The sequence below is a fragment of the Octodon degus genome, unplaced genomic scaffold (assembly GCF_000260255.1).
Source record: "Octodon degus isolate 3935 unplaced genomic scaffold, OctDeg1.0 scaffold00295, whole genome shotgun sequence".
NCBI classification, from domain to species: Eukaryota; Metazoa; Chordata; class Mammalia; order Rodentia; family Octodontidae; genus Octodon; species Octodon degus.
The window spans coordinates 1023309-1046177 of NW_004524871.1; the positions used below are offsets into that span (position 1 = coordinate 1023309).

At 56.0% G+C, this 22869-nt stretch overlaps 2 protein-coding genes across 9 annotated transcripts in view; one reads left to right on the plus strand and one right to left on the minus strand.

Moving 5' to 3' along the window:
* Spire1 (spire type actin nucleation factor 1) overlaps positions 1-9913 on the plus strand; it is a 101614-nt gene extending 91701 nt beyond the window's left edge. For 3 of the 6 annotated variants that reach the window (XM_023707492.1, XM_023707490.1, XM_004647213.2), the window contains 7 exons: positions 418-560; positions 2941-3114; positions 6114-6251; positions 6628-6698; positions 7034-7061; positions 7141-7274; positions 8564-9913. In XM_023707492.1, coding sequence (XP_023563260.1) covers positions 418-560; positions 2941-3114; positions 6114-6251; positions 6628-6698; positions 7034-7061; positions 7141-7274; positions 8564-8822 — 947 coding nt within the window. In that variant the 3' untranslated portion in view covers positions 8823-9913. The remainder of the gene's footprint in view (positions 1-417; positions 561-2940; positions 3115-6113; positions 6252-6627; positions 6699-7033; positions 7062-7140; positions 7275-8563) is intronic. The other 3 variants (XM_012512964.2, XM_023707491.1, XM_004647214.2) reach the window with 1 other exon arrangement.
* A 4483-nt stretch (positions 9914-14396) lies between these two features.
* Prelid3a (PRELI domain containing 3A) lies at positions 14397-22828 on the minus strand. 3 transcript variants are annotated; one of them, XR_002819353.1, is made up of 8 exons: positions 22766-22828; positions 18854-19022; positions 18065-18154; positions 17651-17721; positions 17474-17576; positions 16607-16694; positions 15748-15891; positions 14397-14501 (listed from the first exon to the last, which is right to left on the minus strand). XR_002819353.1 is itself a non-coding variant. In XM_004647215.2 (7 exons), the coding sequence occupies exons 1-6, from the start codon at positions 22795-22797 to the stop codon at positions 16641-16643; spliced, it is 519 nt and encodes a 172-aa protein (XP_004647272.1). In that variant the 5' UTR covers positions 22798-22828; the 3' UTR covers positions 15041-15891; positions 16607-16640. The 3 variants fall into 3 exon arrangements, 2 of the variants coding, with proteins under 2 accessions (XP_004647272.1, XP_023563277.1); XM_004647215.2 differs by lacking the exon at positions 14397-14501 and having other exon boundaries at positions 15041-15891; XM_023707509.1 differs by lacking the exons at positions 14397-14501; positions 22766-22828 and adding an exon at positions 20408-20488 and having other exon boundaries at positions 15041-15891.
* Positions 22829-22869: the final 41 nt, after the last annotated feature.

Genomic DNA, 22869 nt, shown 5'->3' on the forward strand with positions numbered 1-22869 from the left:
AACCTAATTTTGTCCATTTTCTCTAGTTTTAAGTTAAGCTATTTTGCCCATTTAATCTGGGAAACACTGTCTGAAACATTACATTATAAAAGATATATATATATATTTTTATTTTTACATTTTTAAAGTCATGGCCTGTACTCGAGTTGTCGTATTTTATAGGAAGTAAGGGCACTTGTGGATCCCAGGCTGAGCTGCACTGAATACTGCATTTTCCTGTGTGGACTTGGATGTGTAACAGGCACACAGCACAGCGCCTCCATCTCCTCGCTGCTCCTGCTCAAGCCTGTGCTAGAGACCCCTCCACAGCAATCCCGACGTCGCCCCTTTTGGCTGTACCAAAGGCTTCGCTATCAGGAAAGCCAGAGTGGAGATACTTATTTGTAAGCAAGTCTGCTTATTTGTTTAAATCTGCAGAGCCTCCAAAATTCCTGCCCATATCGTCCACGCCGCAGCCCGAGAGGCGGCAGCCACCCCAGAGACGCCACTCCATTGAGAAGGAGACACCCACGAACGTACGGCAGTTCCTGCCCCCATCCCGGCAGAGCTCCCGCTCTCTGGTGAGTGCCAGCCGAGGACCCTGCCCCTTCACCTGCTTTCACATGACACGAGCAGCCTCGAGGTGCCACAGGCTGGAGTCCAACACTTAGAGGCCCAAACAGTGGGACAGCAGGTGTCAGCCCAGAAAGGCAGTGTAGGGAGACCGTGTCTAAAGAAGAAAGAAAGAGCTGGGAATGCAGCTCAGTGCCAAGGGCTGTGCTGCTCAGCGCTCCCCCAACCCTCCTCGCTTGGCAATGAGAAAAAATGATTGCGAAGAAGCTTCTGCAAATTACAGTGGATGTTGAATAGCTTCTTATTATCTAAAAAGAAAACAGGCGCTGATTGAAACTTGACCAGTTTTTGTTCATTTTGAGTCCTTTTTTCTCTAGATCTAGCAGTGAATTTATTTTTTAATGTTTAGGTGTAGTTAGTATCAGGTCTCACTACAGAAATCACACTCATTTTGAGCCTCCTGCTTTCTGCCTCCCAAGCGCTGCCATTGCAGGGGTGTGCCACCACCCAGTCTCAGTCACACTCAGTCGCCCTCTCAGCATGCCCTGGGGGTAGAGCTGGCCCGGCACTCTGGGGATCGAACCTGGGTCCCTGCCCCTGTGTCTGCCTAAGCAGGCACTTCAGTCTGCTGAGCTATTTGGCCAGCCCCAAACAATGAATTTTTAAGGAAATGCTTTCTAGGGCTGGGGAGACAGCTCAGCGGTCTAAGTGCCTGCCTGGCAAGCGCAAGGACCTGGGTTCAATCCTTATACCACATACTGTGCCAGCCTGGGAGCCAAGCTGGTCACTGAACTCGAGCGTGGTGGTGCATGATGGTGGCTCATGCTGGTAATCTCAGTGCTGGGGAGGCTGAGGCAGGATGATCACTATGAGTCCAGGCTGCGTAGCAAGACCCTGTACCAAATAAATACATAAAAGATTTTTTAAAAATGCTTTCTACCTTTAAATGGGTACCAATCCATTTAAAACTTGTTAAAAAACAGATCAGAAGACTCTTAACAAAGCCTGAGATTGGCGTGCCAAGCACCCGACAGGGAGATTGTCAGCTGGGGGCGATTGCCGCACATTGCCCCGGCTGGTATTGCACGCTGCAGGGCAGGAGCTGCCTCAGGATACAGGGCGGCAGCCCTACAGCGAGAGCTGGTGGATGTGGCTCTGCCCTGCTTCAGAGCCTGCGAGTGCATGGAGAGCGGCTCCCCCGCGTGCGGCCACAGCCTGGTGAGGGACACGGACACCAGGACGCGCAGGGTCAGTGCAGGCTTACGGGAATCAGCAGTAGGTGCTGCCCTCAGACAGGGGCACACTGTGCCACAGCTCGGCACAGGGAGTGTGTCAGCCACCCCTCCTTCAGCTGCCACAGTTAAGTCAGTGGCTTTATGGCCATTGTGGTGAGAGTCCCCTGACCCTGCCTGGTCACAGAGACTTGCTGTTCAAGGAGTTCAGCCTCTTTGGGGCCCACGGAGAAAAGCAGAACCTAGCCTGACATGCGCGAACTCCAAGCTCCAAAGGCTTCCAAGGCCAGCCAGCTGTTGCTTTACTAAAACATGTTTATTGTCACAACCTAAAAGCATCTGAGAGGGGTTTCTGTGACGGTGGTCTTCTCTGCATCCAGCTTGTCCCACAAGTCAGTCGGTCAGTCCCCTTCTGGCCTGGCTTCTGCAGTCACACAGCCTCACCGAGCGCAGATCTGGTCACCAGTGTGAAGGGGCTGTCAGGGCACCACGGGCCACGGAGGACTGAGACCGAGGAGCCTCTGCCCTGCGCTGAACTTGGGGTGTGTGTGTGGCCAGCCTGAGCTGTTTTGGGGGACAGAAGGGAGCAAAGGACGATCTGCAGGCATGAGAAGGGCGCTGGGAAGGCAGGGAGAGCGAGCCCTGGCCTGCACGGAGGGTGCAGGAGGGAGGCGGCAGGAGCCTTTCCTGGGACCGCGTGGGCGGCTCCCACTGCGCCTCCCTGGCTGCTTCCCGAGGCCCCTGCAGTTCGCTGTGCTGGTGGCACCTCCAGCTCAGTGAGCACAGTTTGCAGAGTGCGGGAATTGGCTTTAAAGTTCAGCTGCGTTTTAGGAAACAAGGAGCCTTTGTGTTTGTCAACCGAAAATGGCAGGAATGTTTTTGTTGTGGGTAATTTTTCTCTCTGTAGGATGTTAACACGTAGCTTTCCCATCATTTGTTCAGGTGGTGGGTGGGGCCGGGGCATGTGCTGTGGGGCTGCCCCCAGGCCGTGTGACCCCACGGCCTGGTCTGCACACTGAGGCTGCGTTGGCAAGGACTGGCACCATCCATGGCGTCTTGTGTTTTCATTCATGATCTGTGGTTGCTGTTTGCAGGTCACTCAATCAGCGTGAACGTCTGCTTTTCTTTCCCTGCCATTTCTCTCCCTGTCGTTCAGGTTCCTAGGACAACTGGTGTATGGCCAAGGACGCCTTTCCGACCACTTTTCTCTACCATACACACAGCTTCTCTGCTCGGCTCCCACCCTCTGGAAGCGGCCGTGTTTGGGGTGGCAGGGGCTGTGTATTATCTGTGTGAGAGAGCTTTGGCCAGCAGGTGGAGACCCGCACAGGTTGGCCTCTTTCTGCTGGTTCCGGGATCCTTTCTCACTGTCTCTCTCTCTGACAGTGACAGCTGCTGCACTCTTGAGAGAATTAACTGCTTCTGGTCAATGATTCCAGTCTTGTGTAGGATGCATAGATCATGCTATGGTCCTTTTCCAGAGAGAAATCACCGAAAGGATAACAGACTCAAATGCAGCATCAGACAGGAGAGCTGTTGGTGTCCGTGTCCTGGGGGACTCCGTGTCCTGGGGGACTCCGTGTCCTGGGGACTCCTGGTCGGCATGTGCCTGGGACATCTCCTCCTGGGCCCTGCCGCCCTCTGGGAGCTGCTCCCTGGGGGGCGGCCTCTGCCCTCCCTGCTGTGGAGTCCCAGCAGATTTCCCCATGGGCTCTAAGGCTGTTGGGCTCGGGCCTGGCCTCTTCCAACACTGCCACACACTGTGGTGGCACTTTGTTGCTTCTCTGTCAAGAGAAATTGCAGCATTTCTTTTCATCATTGAAGACATTAAGTAATTTTGTATTTTGTTAACTTTGTGGAGATTTCCCTCAGACAGTAATATCTTCTAGCACTCCTTGTCTGCCTGTGTGCTGGGTACTGCAAAGCCCAAGGCCCCACTTTTCCACTGTGTCACTAAGTCAGTAAGTGTCCTCAGCAGGGAACCCTGTGGCTGCTTTTTAGTTTTTGCTCTTCTTCCTGGCCGAGAATGGAGGCTTTGCAAAAAGAAGGGAAACTCTAGGGCTTGTCCTGCAATCTCCTGGATTGTTCCCTGGAACGTGGGCCAGGTGCAGGGTGACATTTGTGATACAAGACCCCAAGCTGCAGGCACCGAGGCCCACGAGCTGCCCTAAGCCTGTGAGGGCTTCTCTGACTTTCAACATTTTTATTTAAATTTGCCTTCATTTGGCTTATTAAAACCTTGAGAATCGGGTTGTATTGCATAACTTTCAAGGGCCTGCCCATTCTGTACGGGAGTGTTCCTAACCAAGAACGTTGTATAAATACCAATTCCCATCAACTCCATGCTGCAGTGAGGGGCCCTCACGGGCTGCTCTCTGATCCCCGCGCTAACTGGGATGTGCTGGTAAAATGGGCCCGGAGCAGTGAGTAGAAGCCCGGGCTCTATGGCCTGTTGCTCACAGTGTCACAGGATATGCTTTCTAAAACTCCAAGATTTAGTTTCTTTTCCTAAATTTGAGTCTCATGGAAACAAAGAGGAAAGCAGGCTGTGCAGGTGGAGCCCTGGCCCAGGGCATGTCCCACGTGGCAGCCACACTCATGGTGGCACTAGGCGGGGCTGGATCCCACCCCCCCAACCCTGGAGCACATTGGTAACCCAGCAGCCTCTGTTTTGGCTCTGGGAAGTTGAATGAACAATTTTATCAACTTGAAAAATAACTGACACCATCTTAGTAACTACTTACTGCTTTACTTGATGTTGCATTCAAGTCTTGTTGTCCTTAAGAAAGCTCCAGAAATAAAACATTAGCATTTGACCTGAGAGGAGTATTCCACTACAGCATAGTCTACTTGACATTTTGTAAAAGAATGAGAGAAGAGGGAAACGGAAGTCTCTGACTTCTCAGGAAGCCCCATCTGCTGATGCCTCCACGGAAAGCTGAAGGCCACAAGCACCGAGTGACTCTCACTGGAGAGGCACCGGCTGAGGTCTGCAGTTTCCCTGCCCGCCACCCGCCTGAGGGGTAGCAGGGCCTCCCAGTTCGCTGCTCCCTGGAGGCGCAGGCGCCTCTGGCTGCCTGGTCCCTTGTTGGATGTCAGGCCTGACTCCGTCCAGCTCAGCAGCTTTGCCCTTCCAGAGAGATGGATGAGGTTTCAGGAGAACATCTTCCCCACCCGGCGGTGCCCAGGCCCTCAGGGTGAGCGGCCGTTTAATCCTGTCCTCATCAGGAGAGGAGAGGAGAGGGGGAGCCTGATGGTGACAGGCGGTGGCTGCCGGGAGACCCAGCCTTTGAGCCAGGCCGTCCTCTGACTGCAGTGCCTGTGCCCCTAGAGGCAGCAAGGCAGTCGCAGCGCTGTCTGCAGAGCACTGTGAGCAGACCGGCTTCCCGTAGGTGAGCGTGGACAGAGCTGATGCCCCACCCTTCAGCAAGCAGCAGCAGTTCTTCACCCTGCTCTTCTTAGCACAGTAAATGCTAATGTTTTTCATTTACAACCTAAATTTTTGGGTTTTTTCTGATTGAAAGACAGAACTGAATGTCAGAACCACACAAGCAATCTGCGCCTTGCACAGCTGTGTGCTTCTTGCCGGCAGTGCCCATGAGCAGCGCAGCGTGTGGGGAGAATCCTAATGCATCTGTTGGGACCTTCAGCTCACGTCACCGTCTCACAAGGGCCCTGAAGCCCACTGGCCAAGAAGGCTGAGACCATTCTGTCTTTCTCTTAGATCCCTAGTCTTAAGCTGGCTGGATGGAGCACAGACGGGCGAGGCTCCTTTTCTGAGGGATCAGTGACAGCCTTGCCTTCCCAGCTGGCTGTGGGGTACAGGGTAGAAGCCACCTGGGCTTGATATCCAGCCCAGGACCTGGCAGGGTGTTCTCAAAGTGCACCGATGTCACTGACCCCTCGTAACGCTTGTGAGAACCGAGCACTAACCACCCTCCTCTGGGTACCACAGCAGGGCCGGTGTCACAGGCGTGCTGCCTATCTCAGGCTTGAACAGTTGTAGGAGAGGAATGACCAAAAATTGGCTTAGAGCACCAAAGCTATTTTCAAAATTCCAAACATACCCTACAATGGAATGGAACTATGGGAGGCGCAAAGCCTGCCCCATGGAGGCACCTTCATGGCCTGGTCATTTCAGTGGCCACGATGTCCCGTGGTGCCATGTCCTGCTGTCACCGGAATGGTGTGGTCCCCAGGGGTGCTGGCTCTGCCCCTCGGATCATGGACGCTCTCTTCTGCCTCCTCTCCTCTCCAAGCTACTAACTGTGTGCGTGAGCAGTTGTGGCGTGGTGGGTGGTGTGCGACTCGGCCGTCCATCCATTGCAGGAGGAGTTCTGCTACCCCGTGGAGTGCCTCGCGCTCACGGTGGAGGAGGTGATGCACATCCGGCAGGTGCTGGTCAAGGCTGAGCTGGAGAAGTACCAGCAGTACAAGGACATCTACACCGCCTTGAAGAAGGGAAAGGTAGGCCGCTGGCAGCACCAAGGGAGGCCAGCAGGTGGGTTAGGCTAGGTCCTAGGGCTCTGGAGGTGAGGGCCACACTCTGTTAGCTGTCCTCACTGCACCTTGTGCTGGGGGCATCTGCCCTCGGAAGCCAAAATCCATGTAAAGTGTAGAAACCACGGTGCCTCATTAAGCCATGCAGCAAGCAGACACCACCTGGCTGTGGAAAGGTCCGTGGGGCAGGGGTCCTGTACCCCACCTGGCACTCACTCAGCTGGGAGCCTCAGAGGTGGACAGAAGCAGACGTGGATTCTGATCCCCCAGGGGATGCAAAGATGGCCATGGGGCGGGAGGCAGCTGTCACCCTCTTGTTTGCCTCTGAACTTTGTGTTTTTAGCTCTGTTTCTGCTGCCGAACCCGGAGGTTCTCCTTCTTTGCCTGGTCATACACCTGTCAGTTCTGCAAGAGGTGAGGGAGGCCCTGTCCTCAGTGGGGTCACAGACTTGGAGGCTGGGAGAGCGCGGCACCTTGGCCCGTGCACCTTTGACCCTGTGCACATTCATTTCTTGAGTCGGCCTGTTACTGCTGTTGCCTGGCAGTGTCCCTCTTAGGTAAACAAGGGAACTAATAAGGAGTCGGGTTCAAACAGCAAATGAAACACAAAGGTGTGGTTACCTCAAGGCCACAGTCTTGCTGCGGCCCTCCCTGTGGCCCTGCTGCCTCCGGCGGGAAGGGCTGGCGGTGCCGGGAACCCTCGCCTCGCGCCCTCTGCCACCCTGGTAACGCTTCTGCTCTGTACGCAGGCCGGTGTGCTCGCAGTGCTGCAGGAAGGTAGGCCGAGTTCTGGGGCAGGGGCCGCCTTGTGCTTACCCTCCCGCCCGGCTCACACTCTTCCTTCTTTCGTGAACAGATGCGGCTGCCCTCCAAGCCGTACTCTGCACTCCCCATCTTCTCCCTGGGACCCTCTGCCCTGCACCGAGGGGATAGCAGTCCGGTGGAAAAGCCGCCAGTTGGCCACCATCGGTCTCTGCGGAGCATCGCCAGGTAGGTCGGGCCAGGGCAGCAGCCCTGGGGGTTGGCACGCGGCTGCCCCCATCAGAGGTGACCACTCAGGGTGACAACTGCTATCTAACAGGGCGCCTTGGTCATGTAGTTTATATTTTTTCAACTGTTGAAATAATATCTCATTGTGTTCTTTAAAAGTTATCTTTAAGGGGCCAGGGAGATGGCTCAGTGGAATAAGCGCTTCCTTGGCATGCACAAGGGCCTGAGTTCAATCCCCGGTTCCACGAAAAAAAAGATTAAATAAATAAATAAATAAAAGTTATCTTTAAAATCCACCTGTTTGCCATGGAGTTAAGAACTTGCATATGACATCTAATCATACTTCCTAGAGCTGCAAGTTCAGGGGGATGTGCTGCATGCGTGCATCCACCCCCGGGGCGCCCAGGAGGCTAGTGGCCCCAGGAGGAGGCAGGCAGCTCGGGGTCTCACTGGCTGGGGCAGCAGTATCCGGGAACTCGAGGCCAGCCAGTTGCCAGACCATGACTAGAGTCTAGACGCTGTCCTCTGTGTGCCAAGACACTACTCCTTGGTACCTTCGGGGAGGACATGCTTGCTCAGGCAGAAGTGACGGCCGCTGCTCCTCCCTGGCCGCCCGCCTCTGACCTGTGCTGCTGGGTCCACGCGCTCGTTCCTGCTCAGTTTCATTGGACAGTGAGCCACAACACTTCGCTACCTCCAGCTCTGGGGTCCAAATAAGCAACCACCCAAACAGCATTACTGGGTGGAGGAGGCATGCTTGGTAAATGCACAAGTGACAAGAAAACTTCAGGATGGGCTGTGAGATTGCATCAGTTCAGCTTCCTGTGGTCTGACCTGCTGTCCTCGTGACTCCTACCCTGCTGGGCCGGCCATCAGCCGGGCTGCTTCTGGGGTATCAGTGCGGTCTCGGGGATGTGCACGCCGCCTCAGAGCTGTGTGGTGGTGAATTGAGGCCATTTTCCAGGATTCTAGTAGAATGACTTTCACTGCTGTTTCTTAATGAAATAGGTTTTTCAGTGTCTTTTCAAAAAACACTGTGAGCCTTATCTCCACTAAGAAATTCTCCTTCGGAGAACATGCCAGGATTTTTTTTTTTTTTTTCCAGTACCAGGGATTGAACTCAGGACCCTGCGCTTGCCAGGCAAGCACTTATTCTACTGAGCTATCTCCCCGGCCCCATGCCATGATTAAATCACCCTCCCACAGCACTTTGAAGACAGATGGTTTTCGCATATGCTTTACAGTAAAATGATGGCGAGGACCTGAGCAGCCCTGGGGCTTTCTTTCAGGTTCTCCTCGAAGTCCAGGTCTGTAGACAAGGCGGAGGAGGAGCTGCAGTTCCCTAAGGAGCTCGTGGAGGACTGGAGCGCCATGGAGGTGTGTGTGGACTGCAAGAAGTTCATCTCTGAGATCATCAGCTCCAGCCGGCGCAGCCTGGTGCTGGCCAGCAAGCGGGCCCGGCTGAAGCGCAAGACACAGTCCTTCCAGGTGTCCTCGCCGGGCACTGCAGAGTACTGTCCCTCGGAGCGGACCATCAGCGAGATCTGAGCCGTGCCTTCAGCACCTGTCTGCTTAGGAGGCTGGACCCTGCACTAGGTCCCACCCCGCACACTGCGTCATCTCCAGGGGTGATAAGGGACAGACTGGCTGGGGCAACAGTGGGGTGAGACTGGCTTTCACATGTGGGGGTGGAGGCCAGATTCTGTGGCCTGCGTGGGTTCCCTGTGGTCTCTTGCTGTGTCCCCAGCTAGGGTGTGAAGCTTCTTGGGTGACGAGGTGGCCCGCTGGTGCTGCCAGCAGCATGCTGCAGCAGTGTCACCTTGACACCTCGAGCAAGTGTCCCCCGCACATGTCCCTGCAAGGGCAGTGACACTGCCCAGCCCCAAGGGCGTCACACCAGGACTCTGCCTGCACGCTGGTGCAGAGCTGCTTTCCTGGCCATAGCCTGTGTCCCCCAGCGGTGCGGGCCACGCCCTGCCCAGAATGTATTACCGCCACTAACAGTTTTATGACGGAGCTCTCGAGGCTCTGTGGCCCTGTGGGGACCAGCTGAGTATTCTGGGTGCCGAGGATGCAGGGAAGGAGCCAAGCTCACGCATCTACAGTGTGTTTTTCATAACTTTATAGTGCAACTTTCTCAACTAAATTAAGCCACAATTTAGTACCTAAAGTCTCAAACCGAAGTTTATTTTTGTAAATGAATTTTAAAAGAAAAAGATACCTAGCTGTTTGAAAAGTACAAGGAAATTCCCCTGCACTTGGCAAGATGTTTGGATGCTCTGCTTTCTCTTGAGGGCGACTTAGGCAGAAGACTTGGTGTCCCCTGAAGGCCACCTCAGCACCGCACACGCGGAAGCTTACCTTGCGTGGCCCAGGCCTTCGCCCATCTGTTACTCTGGTGTGCCTAGGGCTGACAACCGGGTCAGCGTGCACACGGCACTTCCCAACCTGCAAGCCCACCGGTGGCCACACTGGGCCCGGGCCCGCCACCCTCCCAGACAGGCCCATGTCCACGTCAGTAACAGTCATACCTCAGAACTGCTCCAGTAGTAGTTTTTAATGGATGGAAATTTACAGTTTAGTAAATGGCTTTAAACTACTTAAACTTATGAAATAAACTTGACAAATTGACTAAAGCAGCACATTCGTAGCTCATCTGTGTTGTGAAAGTGAAACTACCACTGACCGACTTCGTCTTGCTTGGGAGCTTTCAAACTTGCATTGAGCAGCCTCGTTCATACGCTTTCCACGAGACCATAGGCGCTTCCCAGAGCTGGCCTGAGCTGGAGCGAGGACGGCTGACACAGCTACCACGTGGCTTGAGCCCACGCCAGGAAGCTGCCAGCGTGGCAGGCTGGGCTTGCCAGGCAGCCCAGTGAGACCCAGCTCCCAGCCCCAACTTGAAGTGCTAGGAAGAGCCTCATGCTGAGCACCTGCCCAGCACGAGTGAGGCCTGGCTTTGATCTCCAGCACTGCATAAACAAATCAACAAAAAATAAGCCTAAGATAATGTGCTTTTGAAAATAACAGCTCAGGGAGCCGGGGAGATGGCTCAGTGGAATAAGTGCTTCCCTGGCAAGCACAAGGGCCTGAGTTCAATCCCTGGTTCCGAAACAAAAAGAAAAAGAAATATTAATAACAGCTAGTTCTGCTTATATTCAAGGAGAAGCTGACCGCAAATGAGCACTTCATTCCTGTCCCAAAGCAGTTGTCAGGGCGTCTGTTCCCTTCCTTCTCAGCCGGTGAGCAGTTTGACACAGAAAGTCCTTGCGGCGGCCTCTCTTGGTTCGGCCATGAGTCCCTCAGGGCAGCAGTGCACAGGTCACTGCAGGGCTGAGCTCAGAGACTGGCGTCCCCGTGGGGCGGAGCTGTGGGATCAGCCGACCTCGCCTGCTGTGCTGCTGTCCCGTAGCGTGGCTGCTGGGCCCTCCCCAAACTCCTCCCAGGGACACCTGCCCCCACAGGTTGCCTTGGTCAGGGTCAGGCGTAGGAGAATGTTGCAGAGGAGTCACTGCTGGCGATGTTGCAGACCCCGGGAAGCGGGCTGCAGTGTGGCAGGTACATGCGTACCCAGCACTCGGGCTTCCTGGGAGCCAGAGGTGGTCATGGAGTCTACAATGCTTTGGCGTTGAGCCTGTGAGTGGCACCATGAACTCATGCGATCACGTTTCTACGGCTCTTCTTTTTCTATCTAATAACCACGGGGCTATGCATAGGCGCTGTAGGAAACACAGGAAGGCTGCACCCAGGGTGATGCGTTGGCGCAGCGTTCCCCATTAAAGTATTTTCTTTTCAAATGCAAGTGAGGACGAAGAAACTGGTATCATCTTCCCCCTGTACGGTGTGCCTGCTGTGCTGGTACTGCGCTTGGTGACCGGCCTGAAGATGAGTCCTTTGTGATAGTTGTGAGGGCCACCAAGACTGGCCTGGCTGATAGCACCACTGTTTCTAAGCCCACGAGGCGGCAGTGAAGATATCGTCACATGGAGGTTGTTACACAGAAGGAGGTAATGTTCTAACCACTGTAGTGGTGTGACAAGTAGCCTGTGCATTCTATGTGTGCAACACACTCAATTTGGGAGAAAGCCATTAGCTTTTCCTATTTCTTGTTTGGTTTTTGTTGTTGAGGTGAAGTCTGATTCTCTTCCCTGGGCTGTTTCTCAACTCCTGGGTTCCAAGCTCCTCCTCCCTCAGCCTCCTGCATACTGTGATAGCCAGTTTTCATGTATACTTTTTAAAGCACAATCGTCAAAGGGTGTAGTGGGTTGTTGTTGTTGTTTTTTTTTTTTTTTTTTTTTTTTTTCAGAACTGGGGATTGAACTCAGGCCCTTGTGCTTGCCAGGGAAGCACTTATTCTACTGAGCCATCTCCCGGGCCCTACAAAGGGTATAGTCTTTAAACATGAGTGTAAGAATTGATGCTGTGTTCACTACAATCACATCGACTCTGCAGATCTTAAACAGTACATACTGACTTTGATACTCATTTACACAGCTGTTTTTTGACATTCTTGGGAGCGCCTTTTACTGAAGCTCTGGGAAATGTGGAGGACAGCTCCTGTGTGTTCTGTGTGTATGTGCATCTACCTCCTGCCCATGTCCAGTTGGTCACCCCTTACTGTGCCTGCCTGGCTCCCACAGAGGAAAAGCTTTAGAGCTGTAAACCATCACAGTGAACAGTCTCACAGAGAACCTTTAGGAAGGGCGTTAAGGGCCCAGCACCTTTGCACTACATGCACGCAGATGCCACATGGACACACACACACACACACACACACACACACACACGTATAGCACAGGTGCACAGACGCTCACAATGATGCTGATAAGGTGTGCTGCTACCCTGGGTGAGCCACGGCCCTTATCCAGAAGCATCTTTGCCTGTGCAGAAAGCCTAGAGCTCAGCGCACTGTAACCTCACGCTGCCCAGGTCGTTGTTTCAGAGGCAGCTATGGGGCAGGCCACCAGGTTTGCAGGCTGCGCCATTAGAACACCATGGATGAGCACGGGCATTGAGACAGCGCTGCTAGCTCTGGTGATAAGGGACTGAGGACACTGCCGTGTTCACCTGCTTGAGACCCAAGAGCACTCTGCCTGCAACTGAAAACGAACGGACAGAACCGCTGGCCCAACCCTTCTGGGCAGGGTCTGCCTCCCAGTCACTGCTAATGTGCAGGACCTCAGACCATCGGAGGTAGCTGCCAGCCTGGAAAAGCCCAGCACACTTGTGGCTTTGCTTCAGTTCTGAGCAAGAGTGTGCAGCTGGGTGGCCACCAAGTCACCTATAATTAGCTGCGACACCCTAATCATTGCAGGGCAGCACTCAGGCTCTGTGATGACTGTCAGTCTGGGATCAAGGGGCACCGGGAACACGCCGCTCCGACGGAAGGGGAGTGACTCAAGTCTGCTTCTCTTCCTCCAGAAATTCTCTTCTCCAGGTTGGGGCAAACCTGGTTTTGCGCATGACATAGCATGGAAGGAAGGAAAAGGGCAGTGTGCTCCATTTATGTGAAACATGGGCAGAAGCAGATGAACTGCAGTCGTTTCCTAAACAAGTCGGAAACCTCAGAAAGGGCATAGATGCACAGAAGCCCATCGGGCCAGGTACACAGTGTCAGCAGTGTCCCTGTCCTGGGCATCCACCTGCCAGCCCCTGGCCATGTGTGCCTTTCCTGGCCTGACTGGAAGGTGAGAGAAGCAGGTGCTTCTACGGGACGTGGAGCTACGTTTTGGGAACCATGACAGTTCTCGGGGTCTCACTGAGGAGCAGCGTCTGAGTGCTGGTTGATCTCCTAGCTAGAAGCCCATCTCCTCCCTCCACATCCCTGGGCCTCAAGAGCCTGAAGGGCCTGGGGACACTGGGTCACTGGCAACTTCCCACAGACCTTCCTCACAGCTCCTGGCACATGTCCACACCTGGACAGACTCACTGCCCACATGGTGTCGTCCTGGCACCGTCACCCCCAGCAAGCCCCACACTCACTGCCCCCCCGTCCTACCCCAGGACAGGGACAGCATGTGGGGTCTCAATGCCAGAGCAGGTTCCTTGGGAATGAGACCAGCAAGAACTACGAGGGACCTTGCTGCTCCCTGGCAGGTGGACACCACTCTTGCCCACAGCTGACTGTCCCAGCGCCTCACGCTTAGGAGGAGGGAGGGAAGCAGTGAGCAGGGCCCATATGGGGTCTCACCAGCCTGGGGACGACACGCAGGCGGCAACCCATATGGAAGCCGCTAGTGGTAGCAACCACAAGGTCTCATGTGAAATTTTCTGGAGCTGGTTGCTCCGGAAGCTCGCTCAGTGCGCCAGTCTATCGTGAGCCAGGCGCCTCCTACTCCAGAAGGCAGCGGCCTGACGGTCCAGAAAACTTGGCCGAAATGTGGAGTCACAGAGATGTGAATGAATGAACACAGACGGGATTATGCACCCCCTAGATCTCAGCAATGCCACCAGGTTTGCACCCCGGCCAGAAGACACGACATTCCCATGGCGGTGTTCTTTAATGGCTCAAGACTGGACACAAGTCAAATTGCCATAAGCAGAACGAATAAATTAACTAAGGTATAGTCATCCTATGGGACAGTCCACAGCGAAGCAGTCGCCGGCCAGAGCTAGCCAGGAGACGGGGAACACACTGGGAGCCGTGCGCCCGCCAGCTACCGCGTCCCGCGAGCGCGTGCTGTGCAACCCAGGGTCACAGCGAGGAGAAAGGGCCTGTTTGGGACTGTGGTGCTGGCGATTTCCTGTTTCTCGTCTTATAGCTACTTGCCAGACTGCACGTCTTAGAGACTCTCTGGTATGAATGTCATCTTTCCAGCCCCACATGCGAGCAGACAAGCCAGAACTGGCTAATCAATGTCAAGCGGACGATCTGATGTGCACGCGCGATTCTGGAGCTGGAAAAGATTTTTTTAAAAAAACCTAATTGTTCAAAACATAAGAATAAAAAATAAAACTTTATGGCACTAACTGAGATATAAAACTATTTGAAATTTGTTGCAGTAAGAGAATTTGCCGAGAACCAGTAAAAAAATTCACGAAATAAAACTTTATGGTATTGAATATTTAGTACTGATTATGTTTCTTTTAATACAGGATTTTTAAAGTACTTTCTCCTTGAGACCAGGATCTCGCCCCACTGCCCACACTGGTCTTAAATTCCTGAGCTCATGTGATCCTCCTGCCTCAGCCTCTCGAGCAGCAAGGAGTACAGGGACCCAGTGGCGCCTAGCGAGTTTAAACGTGGCAGGGCTGGGGCAAAGTTCAGATGCCTGGTCTGTGTGTGGCCCTGGGCTCCTGTCTTCCCGAGTACCTCCTCATTCGCTTCCTTGGGGGCTGAGCACTGAACCAAGCTCTCTGCAGACCTGTACCCACATGGAATGCCCATCTGATCATCTGGGTCCCCCAGGAGGCTGTGCTCTCCTGGGGCAACACCCTGGACTCTAGGCCTCCCTGCCAGCAAAATGGTGTGGGAGGGAGGGGTTGCCCAGACAACACCAATGGGTGACAAGATGCTCTGTGGGGCAAGCATTACGGGGCAGGAGGGAGGCCCACGACTCCAGAGGCCACCCTTCCAGTGGTGCCACACAGCAGGGGAGCAGGCACCAGGCTCCCTCACCTCCACACCACAGGCTGTCATGCTGAGCTTCCAGGTTGGGGAGGGGACTGTGGATAGCCCTATGGACCTCTCTGGGGTCCAAGTGGCCCTGCGGGGTTGGGGACAGCAAGGCCCTCATCCCTTGGGAACCAGCTGCCCAGGCAACCCTCAGGCAAGGTCACGGCAGCAGCCACTCTGGGAGGCCAGCACCCACGAAGACCAGCAGCAAGGGGGCCAGATCTCAGGAACTCAGGTAGTATTTGGGAGCCAGAGCAGCACTGACCAGAAGCAGGCAAAGAAAGCCACTCACAGAAAGCTGTGCTGCCCTTTATGTGACCGCAAGCTCCACGGGACCTGGACGCTCTGGCTAAGCTCTCCCGAGAGGCCAGGCCCTGGGCCAGCGCCTCCCGTCTGCTCCAGCTGCTCCTGCAAGATTTCATCTACAGCCCCCTTTGTGCTGGGGACACAGCATGCTGGGCTGAAGCACAGATCTGGATGGGCTCTGGGAGACCCCAACATGAGGCCCCCTTCAGGTCTGCACCCATCCAATGGGAGGCACAAATGTGGGGGCGAAGGCCCTGCTCTTCAGATACCACAGGCCCTGGCTCGTGCAAAATGCTGCAGGGTCGGCCCCGTGCCCAGCGAGTGCGAGGCCCTTTCCCCATGGGGGAGGAGAGCTGCTTACAGCACAGACCAGAAGGCCCAGGGCTAAGCGGCCCCAGGGGCAGCAGGTTTCCAGCACCTGGTTCACACGCAGCAGGCACTGCCTATTATGTGGGCTCCACCCAACCTGTGCCTGGGCCCTCCTGTGGGGAGGAAGGGCCAGTGGGGCCCTGGGGCCAGGCGCTACCCTGGGGGTGCCCCTACAGTCCTCACAGCAGGCCTGGGCAGGGGCTCGGAGCCAAGGTCCTGGGGTCTGCAGGCTCCTCCTCTCCCAGATGGCACCAGCACTGCAGCCTCTTCAGGCTTTTCCACTCCACACCCGCCTCTTGCCCACCTTCTTCGACTGTCAGGGAGGATCTGATTAAAGGCAGAGGCAGGTTAGTGCTGGCCTGAGGACACCAAAGCCTGGAGCCTCAGCTCACAGGTAACCTCCTTAAGGGTGCACTCAAGCCCAGCCGTGCACACTCCTGGGCAGCCTGGCATCTGGGTGGGGGCAGAGCCTGGAAACCACTGCTTCAGTTGCCTCAGGGACCAAGGGAGCCATGAGCCAGGGACAAATGGATGGACAGCTGGACAAAAGGCAGGGAGTGCAGCTCAGTGGGGCCAAGAGCCTCAAGCGAACGTGAGGCAGATGCCCTGAGGACAGCCAGGTGCCACTGAGCACACAAGGGCAGCCACTTGCCCATCTCACCCTTGGCCTAGCACGGGCTGTGGAAGCCAGGGGCAGAGGGCAAAGCCAGCGGCCGAGCACAGCCCCATAGGGAAGGTCTCACACCCACACTCTCAGCACACCTGGTGGCCTGGTCCCATCCAGCGCCACACAAAGTCTGCAAATTTTACCCACAGTTGGCCCTTGGGTCAGCCTCAGCCTGGACTGTTCCACCCATGTGTAAAGCTCCCTCCCTCCCCAGCTGGGCACAAGCATGGGGAGGCTCAACAGACTGGGCAAGGCATCCTGTCACAGGGAAAGGGAGTGCGGGGACAGGGCAGGCTGTGGCCATAGCAGAGCCGGAGCCAGGCCAGGAAGCACACTGCGCCCTCAGCACACACCCGCCAGTCATGCTGAGTGTACCAGGCCATATGTCCCAGGGACCAAGACACGGCCTTTAGCTCACGGCGCTCTCCGAGTGCTCGATGATCCACTCAATGGCCGCCCAGCCCTGCAGGAACAGAGGGTGGGACAGGTGTGGGCCTGACACAGCCTTTACAGCCCCCAACGAGGGGCACCAGCCTCCCCGAGACAGGCTTGCAGTGTGACCCTGATGTCCCAGAGCCCCAGGCTACCAGCTGCTTCTGGCAGATGCACCATTGCCAGGGAAATGCAAATGGTGGCCCTGCCACAGTTCCTCATGCAGCTGAGGCAAGGGCAGCAACCCTGTGGCTCTGCCCCACCGAGCTGACCTCGGACTTGGGGAAGAAGGGACCCAGCCCCTCCGGGGCACTTCACTCTCCCTGCGGGCAAGCTGCCATCTATATTGCTCCAAGCTGTTTTCCCTTAGGGCCCAGGGCCTGGCTCTGCTGTCTGCGGCCAAACAGCAGACAGTCCAGATGCTACCTCAGGGCCCAGGGCCTGGCTCTGCTGTCTGTGGCCAAACAGCACACAGTCCAGATGCTACCTTGCATAGTCCAAGATGAAGCTGGAGCCTGTGGGGGACAGGACGAGGGAGCTGTGGCCCCAGGAAGAGCCTGAGGACAAGTGCTGCCAATACCAGGCTCTTGGCCACCTGTGCTTAGGGGCCATCTGCCCCCAGCACCCAGGCACGGGCAGCCACACATACCCCGTCTCCTCTCCCCACAAGGGGCCGCCCCACATTCTGCTGTGGAAGCGACACACGCCCTGCATGACAGTGCGTGTGGGATGGTAGGGCCGAGAGGGAGCTGCAGCTTAGGGACCCAGCACGGGCAGCGCGCAGGGACTGCGCTCTGGCCCCAAGCTCACCTTCTTGGCGTTGGACGAGATAGTGCTGGCCATGAGACTCTCCAGGTAGCGGCCAAGGCCTGTGCCCTCCACGGAGATGACAGCCTCCTGCGTGAGCACCGTCCTGCAGAAGGCCAGGAGTCAGGCTGGCCCCCGCGAGGCCCCGCCACCCTGCGTGGCCCCAGGCTGGAGACTCACTTCTCAGGATGCTCCGGGTGCGGCGTGTACACCAGCCTCTCGTTCACTGACACCAAGTTCCTCAGTGTGATCTTTAGAGAGATGAGGCTTCAGGTTCGGGGCCTCCCGCCTTCCTCCCCATGGCCTGGCCTGGACATCTGGACCCCAGATCAGCGTTCAGGGTGTGCAGGCCACGGGACACCCCAGGGACGCAGCAGGGCCCAGCCATCCGGGTGGCACCAGGCTACCAGCACACGGAACTTGGTTCCCCTTGTGGCTGGACTCCTGCCTTTCCTACACATTTACTACACTAGAGTTAAAAACCAAAATCCTGTGATGTCAGTTCTTCTCATGAAGAGCACAGAGCCACGCGCAGGGAGGGTGGCCTGACGCCGCCCCCAGACCCCAGCACCTCTCATCCCGGCCACCGCTTACATTGGTGGAACAAAGCTCCATTTTCTTCTCCACAGGGTCCACCACAGAGCGCTCCCTGATGTACGTCAAGGTCCTACTGGTCCCCAAAATCTAAAAGACAAACACAACTGGCATAACAATGAGCTTAAGGTTCAATTCATTTATTCAACACATGGCACATCTGGGGAAACAGCCTCATCTTGGGTGCTTTTGTCACCCATGAAGGTGACAGACACAGAATTTAGAGCTGAATGTGTGACAGTTAACACTCTGACAAAACCAAATGGACTCAGGGTGAGGCGGGGGCACAGGGGCCCCAGTGTTGGACACACTCGAGCTGAGGTCTGGGTGGTGGTGGACTGCAGGGACACAGGCCAGGACAATGGGGCCCTGGCGGGGATGAGGGTCAGGCACTGCCTGGGCATCAGCCCTCACCAGCAGCCTGAGGAAGAGGCTGTTAGGGGGGCACCTATGTCCCCCAAACACCTATATGGACAGCACCCTGAGACCTCCAAATGTGACTGATTTGGATACTACCCTTCCCAGAGGTGACTGAGGTGAACCACATCCTCCTAGGAGTCACCAGGGAGGGTACCCTGCATCGGAGGAAGCCATAACCACACATGGGAACCAGCTCCACAGCCTGTCCCTGGGGGCATATGGGTCAAAGTGCTGCCAGGGCAGCTGGGGACAGGAAGCAGGCACCGCGTAGCCAGAGAAGAGACAGCCGCAGGGAGGGGATGGCCAGGGAGGGAAGGGGTGGGGCAGCGCCCAGCTCCTAGGAGGGCAGCAGAGGGGACAGGGCCTCACCGCAGTGACCAGGCCAGGCAGCCCCCACTCGGTGCTCAGCAGGCGCAGGCTGTGCAGCCGCCCACGGCCATCTACACCACGCTCCAGGACGTCCACGCCCACCACACTGGGGTTCATGGGGTTCGGGTACTTCCTCATTGCAGCCTTGATCACCGTGTCCCATGGGTGGCTGTAGGAAAGCAAGTCAGTGCCATGGGAGGGAAAGTCTCAGCTTTCTACAGCCAGGAAGCCCCCCAGGCCTCCGGGACAGCAGGGGCAGAACCCCTGGGGAGAGGCCCCCAGGCTGCTCTACCACAGATGTGCACTGTCCAGCCCTTCGGGCTCCTGGTCCTCCTGAGCAGGGTACAGAACAGCACCCTTCCTTGTCTGTGTGCAGACCTGGCCTCCACCCAGGCTGCCTGAGCTGCTGAGAGCCAACTGCAGTGTCCCCAGCTCACAACGCAGCAGCAGGGCCATGCGTCCCCTGCAGGCTCCCTTGGTGCCTCACGGGAGAAGCGACCGGGGAGGGTCAGGGGTTCCCACTACACTGGGCTCTGAGAGGCCACTGGGCTTAAAGCACGCAGCCCACCAGGTACAGGGCGGGACCCGGCACAGGGGGGAGCCCGAGCTTACTTCTTGTTGCTACATGTGCACAACTTGGATGTGGCCAACTCAGCCCACCCTGGGGTGGGGCTGGCGCAGCCTGTGGTGCTAGGGATGGGACTGCGGTTCCTGTGCACTGCCTAAGCAGGCGCTTCAAACCACTGAGCTATCTCGCCAGCCCTGCCATGCTTTTAGATGATAAAAAGTATTCAAGATTTTGAAAAATAGACATCTAAAAACATTTTAAATCCTCTAAGTCACTTCCCACATGACCCTGTCAACAAGTTGCACACACACGGCCCTCGTATCCACACCAACACCACCCTGACCTCCTCAGGACAGAGTAGGGCCATGAGCAGGCACACACTGGTCACCAGCTCACCATGCCCACCTGCCCATGCCACCCAACCAGCCCCTGGGCACCCCCAGGCTTCCCTGCAGGACGCCCCATCCTCTCCAGCTCTGCACCGAGGGTGAGCACCTCTCTTGCTTGCCTCTAACCCCAGAGGCTGTGCTGGGTACACCCCACAGTGTGTTCATTCAGAGCTCCCCCAGGGTGGCCAGGGTGCCAGCAGGTCCCCTAGTGTCCTCTGCAGGTGCCCTCTCCTGAGAAGTCTGTGAGCCACCTGTGTGAGCTCTCCCCACAAGGCACCTCTCTCCACAGATCCCAGAGCACAGCACACGTAGGCCCAAGGCCTGGACATTCGCACACACACACCCCCCCAGTACACACGTGCACACACACATGTGCTACAGAAAGTACTTGCAATTACATTTAATATATGGGATATCAATTTTTATAACTAATAAGGTTTACCTACATCTGGAAGCTATTTTCAAAAATGTGATTCTAAGTAGCTGTACAGCAGACTGTCCTGTGGATGGCCACGTTTAACCAGGCCCTATGACACTTTACTCTGTCACATAACAGATGTTGGCACTAGGAGTGGAGCGGTTGCTATGTATGCCTACCTGACTGTGTGGCTTAAAAGTCTTAACTGGTTCTTGAGAGTTTTGAAAGGTTTGGAGAAGCCACGACAGAAGCCCGAGAGTGCCGCAAGCTGAGGGTTATGGCGATACCTGTCAGGGCTGCGAGGCCCAGCGTGCTGACCACTACCTGTGTGAGGCTGGGACTCAACACACCAAAACTAGAGCACCACGCTGCAAAACCCTAAACACAGGAATGGTCAGGCAATCAAGCTGTCTGTTGATCCAGATAATATCCGTTTTCTTTAAAAAGTGCCACTTTTCTTACTATCTTTGGGTAAACACATCTTTATTATTTATTTATTCAATGTTATGTTACAGTAACAAGTTTTTGGTGTGTGTGTGTGTGTGTGTGTGTGTGTGTGTGTGTGTGTGTGCTGGGACTTGAACTCAAGACTTCGTGCTTGCCAGGCAGGCACTGTACCACTGAGCTATATCCCGAGCCCAGTAACAGGCTTCTTATTACTCCTATCAGTGAATACATATTTCAAATTCTTGTTTCAGTTGCAGCTTCCCACAGAGGTGCACAACTATAAGCCCTTCTACTTGGGAGGCTGAAGAAAAAAAATCAGGAGTTCTGGGACAGTTGACACTCTAGCAAGATCTTTCTCAAGATACATTTTTGAAAGGGCTGGAGATCATCCGTGGTCTAGCACTTGCCGGGCATGCACAGGACCCTGGACTCAATCCTTAGAATCTACAAACAACCTGCAGCGTGGCTTTGTTATTTTCACCCTGCTGAGACAAAATCCTGACACCCAAACGGAGGAGAGGCCCATTGTGGCCCAGGCCCAGGCTGGCTCAAAAGCAGAAACCGCGCAGTGGACTGGGCCTGGGCGGGGGCGAACTGCGCACCCACACAGGCCAGAAGCAGTGGAGAGGGAGACCCCTCCTACGTGGCTCCCCGTGGCAGCCGGTGACGTGCAACCCGGCAGGCCCTTTTAGCACCCACTCGGATAAAACCTGTTTGGTCCTGACACTCTCCAAGGGAGGAAAGTGGCCTTTGACAGCTTGGGAGCTCTGTGCTCCGCAGGGGCCTGTGGCTGAGTGGAGCAGAAACACCAGGGCTGGCTGCTGCAGGTGCTGTCATCCCATGGGTGGCAGGAAGTACCAGCTGTGGCATCCACACAGGTGGGACCCTGCAGGGTCTCTAAACCTCCTGTACCTGCGCTGAGGCCTCCCTATCTCAGTATGGGTGGCCCAGCGGGATACTAAGAGATGGAGTCCTTTGCAGAGATGCAGCAGGCAGTGGACCGCTGCACCCAGGCCTCGGGAGGGGAACTGGGGAGTGGGAAGGGGATAGCAGCGCCCAGCTCCTCCCGCCGGGTCCAGTGCCCTCGGTACTCCTGCCTGGAAGCTGCCTCCTCCTACCTTCCTGAGCCCTGGAACACCGTGGGGTCAGCCCAGCCACACACCCGCCATTTGGATCACCTGCGATGCACTGATGTGTCCAGGGTGGATAAATGGTGGGGGCGGGGGGCGCTGCAGAAGTGTATGTGGGCGTCTGGGGAGAAGGGCAAAGCCCTAAATCCAGCCTAGCACATCAGCCCAACAATCATCTAAATGTAAACTCCACAAATGCTGGGAAATCCTCTGTGTGCGCTGTTTCCTCAGCACTGAGGACGGATCCAGGGCCCTCTCACCTGGCTAAATCCCATTCATTCATAGGCCTCCTTATGCGCCTAAGTTGGGCAGGGTTTTGGTCCTCCTGCCTCAGCCTCCCAGAATGCTGCGACTACAGACCTGCGACGGCCTGGGATGGTCACTTTAAAAGAGTGACTTAGAAGACAAAAGTTGAGTCTCAAGAAGGGTGGTCCTCAATACAACTTTAAAACAAACGGACGTCAGGGGCAGGAGTCAACAGTGCCCCTGAGCCGGCCTCTCCCGCACACCTTGGAACCCCGGGTTTGGCCAAGTGCCCGGAGCCCGCAAGGGACGTGCTGGGGGTTTCCACGCTGACCAATGCGCTTTTCCTAAGTTCTGGACTTTTTAAGACCACAGGACCACTACTCCATCTCTCGCAGGTCCCCCGGCCCCACTACTGGTTCGGGGAATCTGAAAATCCGAGCTCCTCGCAAGGCCCCCAGGGCTCGGGATTAGGGGACGCCGGGCGACACACTCCGGCACAGGTGCGGCCACGCAGACCTTACGCCCACACGGCCCAGGGAGTGCCCCGATGGACGCCTGCTTCAGCCGGGCGCAAGCACCCGCGGGGTGGTGGGCAACTGAGACAGGATGGAGCGAGGGTGAGATGAGGGTGGGGAGGCCGAGAGGAAGGCACCGGCGCCGGCCTTCCCAGACCCAGCGGTCCGCCGCGGCCGGTAGTGCGCGCTACCCGCTCACCCGAACACGTGCTCGGAGCTCCAGACCCTCATGGCGCCGCGGGGACGCGGGTCCGGCCGCCGACTGCTGCGCTGCGGCCCGCCGCTCGCGCTCCCGACCGCCCT